The sequence below is a fragment of the Salminus brasiliensis genome, chromosome 12 (genome assembly GCF_030463535.1).
Source record: "Salminus brasiliensis chromosome 12, fSalBra1.hap2, whole genome shotgun sequence".
In the NCBI taxonomy this organism is placed as follows: domain Eukaryota; kingdom Metazoa; phylum Chordata; class Actinopteri; order Characiformes; family Bryconidae; genus Salminus; species Salminus brasiliensis.
In genome coordinates this window covers 25,245,580-25,254,169 of record NC_132889.1, presented here as the reverse complement: position 1 = coordinate 25,254,169, position 8,590 = coordinate 25,245,580, and the positions used below count along the sequence as shown (strand labels likewise).

General features: G+C 42.1%; 1 protein-coding gene across 4 annotated transcripts; it reads left to right on the top strand.

Moving 5' to 3' along the window:
* Window positions 1-723: 723 nt before the first annotated feature.
* luc7l3 (LUC7-like 3 pre-mRNA splicing factor) lies at window positions 724-8,126 on the top strand. Of its 4 annotated transcripts, none has more exons than XR_011980711.1 (11): window positions 724-938; window positions 2,175-2,241; window positions 2,349-2,388; window positions 2,476-2,620; window positions 2,793-2,867; window positions 3,611-3,715; window positions 3,846-4,007; window positions 4,184-4,545; window positions 4,894-5,078; window positions 5,686-6,625; window positions 7,585-8,126. XR_011980711.1 is itself a non-coding variant. In XM_072693965.1 (11 exons), exons 1-10 carry the CDS (start codon window positions 840-842, stop codon window positions 5,847-5,849), a joined length of 1,404 nt encoding a protein of 467 aa, XP_072550066.1. In that variant the 5' UTR covers window positions 724-839; the 3' UTR covers window positions 5,850-5,882; window positions 7,585-8,126. The 4 variants fall into 4 exon arrangements, 2 of the variants coding, with proteins under 2 accessions (XP_072550066.1, XP_072550065.1); XR_011980710.1 differs by having other exon boundaries at window positions 5,686-6,638; XM_072693965.1 differs by having other exon boundaries at window positions 5,686-5,882.
* The last annotated feature ends 464 nt before the right edge of the window (window positions 8,127-8,590 follow it).

Genomic DNA, 8,590 nt, shown 5'->3' with positions numbered 1-8,590 from the left:
TTCTTATCTAAAAACAATTAAGCTTATCAAGCTGACAATCAACTAGGGGCGTACCGATAAGGGACCTACAGACTGATGCTGATTTACAATATTTTATTAATGCAGTTACTGATGCCGATTATATAAACATTCATTAAATGTTAATTACGGGGAAATGTAGGTACCACTTATCTGTACAAACTTACAAATGCAGAAAACCCAGGATCACTAAACGTTACAAATATCACTCACTATTTTGTACACTATTTAGTGTGCTTGGGTTCGGTTTGGAACTGAGCCTTTGTGTTTGCTGTAAGATGAACGTGAGGGGATTGTGGGAAACGTGACATGGCACTAAATTATATGTGCGCAACATTTCTGGCATCGACGAAGAAATCTTTAAGAAATCTTTTTATTTTACTTTTATTTAATTTTAGAAGAAATAAACAAACAAGGCACGCTAATGATTTACATATCAGAAAAGCCGAAATAAAAAGGTTGGACATAAAAAACCTCACATTTAAAAGGTTAAAATTAATGCATTTAAAAGAACAATTTCAAAATCGTTTCAAAAACATTTGTCGGTGAAATTGCAGTGATTTTCTCCAGGGTAGCTACTGTGAAGTGTGGGTGGCGCTGTGTTACTCTAGGTGTTCTGCGATTGGGGGGGGTCTCACTCCTGTCCAGCAGGCGGCACACCCGAAGTGTCTTTGTCCTCTGCTTCGTTTGTTTCAGTGCCCTGTTGCGAGGAGCAGAGCTGCCATTTTGTCGCTGCAACTGAATCCCGATAACGTCGGGCTCTGTCTGTAAATGAGTGAAAAGAAGCCCTTATAGTCGGTCGTGAATAACTCCGAGGCACGATGCTGTCCGCCGCCCAGCTACTCGACGAGTTGATGGGCCGTGATCGAAACTTGGCCCCCGACGAAAAGCGCTGTAACGTTCGCTGGGACCACGAGACTGTGAGTCGAGCCAAATAACCAACCTCTAGCCTAGCCGGTGTGCTAATAACAGCGACGCTAACGTTAGATGGCATTTTGGCGAACTTTTTTATCTAACGTAAGCGCCACTTCGTTTCTGAGAGTGCTCGTGTTAGTTCAGATATGGCGAGTTTATCAAAATGCTAGCCATAGTTTCTAGTAACATGCTGGTTTGCAATGTGGCAATTCCAGGTCCAGAAAGTAAAAATCCACCCCGTGATTTTGTTCCAGCTGCCTGGGCAGGGCGTCTGTAGCGCGGTTGCAGCAGCGCTGTTCAGGCACGTGGAACAAAATCCTGGGGTGGATTTTTACTGGAAGGATGGTAGATAGCTAGCTAGCCACCAGTATTAGCAAGATCAGTTAGCTAGCTAGGTAGCTACATAATACGCCGTGTTTGCGCGGAGTGCAGCTGGATAGCCAATGCAGCACCGCGTTATAAACCAACAGAGGTGACGAATCCAGAAAGGAGCAGTCCAGCTCCATTTCCTGAGCAGCGCATATGTAGCCAGCGCTAGCTAGCTAGCTAAACGAGCATGCTAGTCCTCCAGTGTTTTGACAGGTAGCTAAATAGTCATCTTGGGTAACATCAGGCGGTTTTATTGGTCTCAGACACAAACTGTATTACCCCTGTACGTGTGCTCGTAGCAAACGAGGTAGCTGGCACTAGCTTTAGTCGTTAAAATGTCAGCGAGCTGTTGAAGTGCATTCTTGTGGACGTGCTGCCGTTGCCAGGCAGTCTGCGCTTGTACACTGTGGTGGGGTTTCACAGAGCTGCAGCCTCTTGGCTCATGTTGATGTTTCTGTAACGACTAGTGATGTACTAGTGTTTCTCTAGCTAAATATAGTGTTAGGTTCTCTGTCTGGGTAGCTCCTTATTAGAGTCCTAACCTAATAAACGTAAATACGTGTATGGTGTTTAACGTTAACCCTGGAGGACCAGCTAGGCCTCGCTTTTACAAGCCTGAGCTGATGCTCTCAACAGGTTGCATTCGCCCTTAACCTACCATGACCTCTTCATGTCTTCTATGAGAACCGTTTCAGAAGTTGTACGCACCCCATATCACACAGCTGGCTTAGCTGCTTGGATTCTTTATAGCTAATTAATGTCACTTAATCGCATATTTTGCTCCTCACCTTGTTTTGCTGCAAATGGTGGTCTGTTGACAGGTTGCTTGCAAGTTCGAGCTCACCTCTTTGGTTTTGCCCTTCTTGTTGCAGGTCTGCAAATATTATCTGTGTGGCTTTTGCCCAGCTGAATTGTTCACCAACACACGCTCTGACTTGGGTAAGGATCTGCTTTTCCAAATTAACTAGCTGTATTTCTGTTTTTGATGTTTTTTCTTTTGTATTATTGTTTGGGGAAGTTCTAATGATCCACTTTCACATTCGTAGGTCCCTGTGAAAAGATTCATGATGAAAACCTGCGAAAACTGTAAGTGACATGCCCTTGCACAGTAAAGCACAGCATGCTTTGTAGTGGCTTTGTTTTCAAAGTTTGAAACGGTCATGTCTGTGGCAGGTATGAGAAGAGCTCCCGTTTTATGAAGGAAGGCTATGAGAGAGACTTCCTGAGGTACCTCCAGAGTCTCCTGGCTGAGGTAGAGCGCAGGATCCGGAGAGGCCATGCCAGACTGGCGCTTTCACAGGCACAGCAGAACTCTGGAGTATGTGAACGAGCAAACCTTTATTTCACTTGCAGTCAGATCAAAATGCTTTGGAAGCCTGTAAAATATTTGCAGAACATTTTTAAGTAAATGTTTTGTAAGTATCGTTTTTGCTTTAGAAAAAATGTTAATCTGTTTTGTAATTCATGCTTGAATTTTCCTGTTCTGGCAGGGGCCTGGCCCATCTGGGAAAAATGAGGAAAAAGCCCAGGTCCTCACAGAGAAGATTGAAGAACTTGTTATTCAGGTATTCATGACCACAGCACTAAAAAGCAGCATCGCTGTTATTAGTTATTGATATTTAGCCATACATGGGCTGCATATAGGCAGTTTTGTCACTGGATTAATTTAGTCGATTATGGCTCTGTGCATTCTGCTTGAGAGGAACTTAAGAGCATTTCCTCGGATTAAAGTATAGTTCAAATAGCATAAATCATAAGTTCAGGTTGCATAATAAGCCTGTGACAGCTGAAATCTCATTGCCACGAGGCAGGTTTAGTACTGAGCAGTAAACCAATGACCTCAATGAAATGATCAGCTGGACTACACAGCCTTGACGGCATAGTATTGATTGGATCCAGTGGGACATGTGTAGCAATCTTAAGTTTCAGATACGTCTTTAAAACAAGGAAAGAAAAGGAATGCTGCCTGTTAAGTGTGATTAAATGTGCAAAGAAGGATTGTGAGTGTATTAGAGAAGGGAAAACACTAATGTGCTAGTGCTTAAGGACTGTTGAGACCCATTGTGTTAACTTATGGTTTTTGTTTGTTTCTATTAAGAAGTTGGCAATATAGCTTTATATTAGTTTTTCATACAACTTCTGTCTAAACATTTTATGAAAAGTCACCCAAATTAAGAACTTCTACATCTGAACGTGTTTATGACCTTTTGACTATGAATCGATTGAACTTTTGCTAGCATGTAATACAAAGAAATTAGCTGCTTCCTGCCAATATGACTTGTATTGATTTTTGTTGATGTGTTCCCAGATTGAGGAGCTGGGTTCAGAGGGCCGTGTAGAGGAAGCTCAAGGGATGATGAAGCTTGTGGAGCAGCTAAAGGAAGAGAGGGAGCAGCTCAGCTCAACACCTTCTGTGAGTCCTACATTTTCTAGCAACAATGTTTAACAAATGCAACTTTGATCATCTGCCAATGCGATCTTGGCTAAAGTTTGGTTTCTGGTTGGAGGATGTATGGCTCTAAATTGTTTATTTGAACTTCCAGACAATTGAGAGCTTTGCTGCTCAGGAGAAGCAGATGGAGGTTTGCGAAGTGTGTGGTGCTTTTCTTATTGTTGGTGACGCACAGTCCAGAGTGGATGACCATCTAATGGGCAAGCAGCATATGGGCTATGCTAAAATCAAGTCAACTGTAGAGGAACTCAAAGTAAGAATGACTCCTGTTTCTAAATGATTTGTTGTAAAATTGGATTGCAGAGGTCTGAATTATTCATGAAATTCAAGTGTTCCTAAAGTTGCTTTGGGCAGTTAAGATCAAGCAGACAGATCGTTTGAGTAAAGTTCCATACAAACGTCATCTTACTCTTTGCTAAAATTTTGCAGGAGAAACTTCGTCGGCGTTCAGAGGACCCAGAAAGAGACGACCGGGGTAGAAGGGAGAAAGAGAGGGAAGACCGGGAGCGTGAGAGAGAAGAGCGTGAGAAGAGGCGCAAGGAAGAAGAGGAGCAGCGAGAAAAGGAGCGGGAGCGAGAGAGGGAAAAGGAGCGAGAGAGAGAGAGAGAACGAGAGCGAGAACGTGAACGGGAGCGTGACCGGGACAGAGAACGGGAGCGTGAGAGGGAGAGGCGTAGCAGACGGAGCCACTCCAACAGCCGCCACTCCAGCCGGGCCTCAGACCGTCGCAGGAGCCGCTCACGGGACAGGAGGAGAAGTAGGAGCAAGGAACGGGAGAGGAAGCGTAGCAGGTATGCATGCTCATGCCCAGGTCCAGCCGTTAGTCACAGTGTCTGTGCTTAGATTTATGAGGGATATAACTGGATCAGCCAGGTTTCTTCTCTTTAAAGGTAGCACTGCAGTGATGTTATTAAAAAATATAATATTAAGTGAAAGAAAAGAATGTGGTGTTTCACTCTAGAAGCCTAAAGATTCAAAATAAATATTTAATAGTTTCTCACTGCCCTCAACGTCAGCCTTTTTAATTAGAATGTACTTTAGTGTGATTCACAAGTAGGCAACTTTTAAAAGACAACGGTTGTGGTTTGAACACACATGGTTATAATGTCTGGTGCTTTATATTGCTACGTTGTCTGTAGGAGTCGTGATCGGGAAAGGAGGCGCAGCAGGGAGCGTTCAGACAGGAAGAGGCGTTCCCGCAGCAGAGAGAAGAGGAGGTCCCGCAGCTCTGAGCGCAAGAGCCATCGGCATCGCAGCCGCAGCCGGGACAGGGATAGGGATAGAGACAGAGAAAAAGATAAGGACAGATCTGCCAGAGACAAAGGTGAGTTCTGGATAAGAGCGTCTGCTAAATGCCATAAATGTAGTTGAATATTCAATAGTTTTTGCAATAGTTTTGTTTTTTGCCTGGTGAAATTTTTAAGTTTTTAAAGTGATGTCAGGGTAGCATATGTTGGCAATGTATCGTGTGTAAAGCGGTTATCTAGTAGGTACTTGGACAGTACAACAGCAGTACACAAATCGTAGACTTGATTCCTCAAATTTGAGTCTTTGTTCTTTAAACTTGTCAGTGGAGTGATCCTGACAGAATCCTGTGCTGTGGAGCTGTTCACCTGCTAGATATGCAACCTCTAGTACGTAGTGCCAACTAGGACACTATAGTGTTGGCTTAGCCAAGAGCTTGACATTGTTACATACAGGAACCTGGCAAAGTACAACTATTTATCTACTTTAATTGCATTGCTTTGTCCTGCGATATCCTCTATTAAAATTAGCCATGTTAGTACTGTCACGGTTACTGTGACTCTCAAAAATATGACTGTCTCTTGGTTCTATGTACACTGTAACCACGATCTTCTCTTTATGACCAGTGCTCCTAGTGTATTAGATTTGCACTACACCTGTGAAAAACATCTGCACTCTCCCCTCAGAACACAAGGACTCGGAAGACAAGAAAAGTAGTGGGAAGGGCTCAGGTGATGAGCGGCCCAGCGAGCACCTAAAGCTCGAGCCCATGGAGGTAAACCCTCCCAAAGCAGAGTTGAACGGCACCACTGAAGACCTCCATTCTGAAGGTGACACTCAGTCCAATTAAAACTGATCTGATAGGACCTCAGATCAGCTCCAGGTAAGTGCACTCTCCCCTTCCAGCTTGGCTCCTTCCCCCGTCCCCTCTCCCTCCCCCCTTTTTCTTTCAGTTATGTCTGTGATTTTTCTTCCTGTTTTTAATAGTGCATCGTAAGTATGCACTGAAGATGGGACTAGAGGCTGAAACAGAAGAAGGTAGAATGAAACACAAACCCAGAGGGAAAAGCCAGTGTAGTCCTGTGAAAAACATGCCTGGAGGTACTTTGTTTTGTATCGGTCATACACGTTTGTCTCTTAGACAAGTTCTCTTCCAAATTTACGTTTTTTTTTTTTTATTTTGTTTTTTTCCTCCTGCCTCTACCTATACTATCTGAACCTCAACTGTTAACTCAATGCTCGCAGTAAGAATATGCTGTGGTGTTTATTTGATACATTGAACATATAAAATGGTGTGCCTATGTATGTCTCAACATATATAAGCACAAAGCAGTTTTAGCTGTATTTGTAATGTCTTGAGGTATTCTCGAAAGGAGCTTTATTTTAAAGTTCATTAAAACTGCAGTCAGTATTGATTCTGTTCTCCAGTTTCATGGATGTGTGCTTCCTTGCCTTGCACTTTAATGCAGTCTGTTCTTAAAGTCGAGAGCCGATAGCATTGGAATGATGGAAGTGTAGGGTTAATGAATTATTGCAGCTGACTTCCATACCTCACACAGCGTTGGTGTTGTGAGCGACCCCATGAAAAGCCAAATTAAAAATCAAGGATACTGTCAAACTGTGCAGGTACTCACCCAAGGTACTCCTTTCTCTACCCACATCCATTTGAATGCTGTTGCCTGTGAACGTGTTTCAGAGCTTGATGTTTTTGATTTGTTTTCATATTTTTTATTCAGTTATGATTAAGATCCTCAGGCTTTTATTTTTCTTTCCTTTTTTTTGGTTGGTTTTGAAATGCCAAATGCCTAATGAACTTAAAACAAGTTGGAAGCAAATTGTTGGGCTTTACAGATGAACCCGGTTGATATCCCAGAGTCATAAATTAACATTAGCACTTAAACCAGGTTATACTGTCCCTGCATGCTCATCCGATCAGTGGGAAAGTCTTCATGTGTACCTCTGTTCCTTTACTTTGCAATGTATTAGTTACTCAGTCTGTAGGTCTGGAATCCTTTTTTTTTTTTTTTTTTTAAATTAGCGACTGTATGAACAGAAAGTCCGCCTGTTTTATTGGAAATCACATCATGGTCCACCTATTAACTCTTCCCTTGTTTTTAGAAAAATATAGACGAAGGGATATCAAGCGGGTTACTCTTACAGGGGGAAAAAAGCAGTAAAACATAAGTCCATCAAAAGTAGTTTATGGTTCCAAGGTTTTGTTTGTGTGTGTTCTCTTATACCTTTTACTTGGTCACCTGAAAGGTCACTGACAGGTTTGTCATGGTATTGATAATAGACCAAAATGGTTAGGCAGGAAGAAGAGGGAGGAAATGCCCAATGTCTTTCTTCAGACAAAATTGTCATCACTGTGCATATTACTGTCTAATTGGACAATTTACCAAACAGTTTTCCTCATATACATGTGTTTAATACTGTAATACAGCCCAAGTTGATTGAGTGACCGTGAATATAAGGGAGTTTTTTTTTTATTTTTTTTTTATTTGTGTACAGCAGATGACTTGTTACTGTGAACAAATGGGATTTCGGCCACTAATTGTCTCTCTCTGACCATTTGTGCACGTCAGGGGGCGCTGGACCAGCTGAGTGAGGAAGAACCGAAGACCTCCAATCTTCAACATGTCAACTCCGCTGCTTAAAACAAGGTGAACCACAGATGTAGTGGCCTAAATAAGATGATAAAATAAAAGGAATAAATGTAAAATGGTTCTGTTGCCCCTTTCCAAGCCGTTTCACAGGACCTTGTTTTTACCATGTTTCTGTTCCTTCATACTTAAACTGTTATGAGCTTATAAGCCTTTAAGTACATGAAGGTCCATTCTTATTTCTGTTAGTATGCATTTAATAAACAGTACCTGTGACATGTTTGCTTTGTGCAGTTGGTCTCACTTCACATTTTAGAATCAGAGGAGCAGTTTTGGAGCATAATGTACAGTGTTTTGGACTGAGGCCCTGATGGGGCTCTTATTGCTTAGCTTTCATAATTTCTCCCCTCTCTGTAAGCTATATCCCAAATGTTTGATCACTTCTAGGTTAGAAAAGTGGATTTTCATTTTGTTCATATTTTAAAAATCCTGTATTTTTGTCTTGAATAAAAAGTCAAAACTAATTCACTCAGAAGTTATGTTGTGTTAATTTATGATTGTGATTATGGCAAAGGGAAATCAAACTTTTGTTGAACATATGGTTCGTAGTCCTTGCCATTGAGTTTTGATCAGTATATTTTCTCCAATTTATCGATCCCACCTCATAGCAAGGACTCCACTGTCACACTACATCACCAGTACTGAAAGGGTAAAGGCTAGCATGTGTTTACAGCTGAACATGCTTGGAGGAGAATGCTAAATCCTAGCTGTATTACATCAGCTAACAAGACTTGCCCAGACTAACTAGCAGTGTGTGTGGGGAGTGTTTGGGCAGATCGTGGGCTGTCCTACCCACTTGAGGCCTATTTTGCTCTTTGGGTTTTCCAGACACAGATGGATTGTCATGCTTTTTTACATTTCACCTGAGTGTCTACAAGTGTCTTAGGTAAGCTTTCATTCGTTTTTGTCTCCAGAACCCATAGGACCT

Bases quoted from the DNA above. Each gene is read 5' to 3' on its own strand.
- luc7l3 (XM_072693965.1), top strand. From the start codon at position 840: ATGCTGTCCGCCGCCCAGCTACTCGACGAGTTGATGGGCCGTGATCGA. The intron at 2,242-2,348 runs GTAAGGATCTGC...TCACATTCGTAG, and splicing joins CAACACACGCTCTGACTTGG to GTCCCTGTGAAAAGATTCAT. The intron at 2,389-2,475 runs GTAAGTGACATG...TGTCTGTGGCAG, and splicing joins GATGAAAACCTGCGAAAACT to GTATGAGAAGAGCTCCCGTT.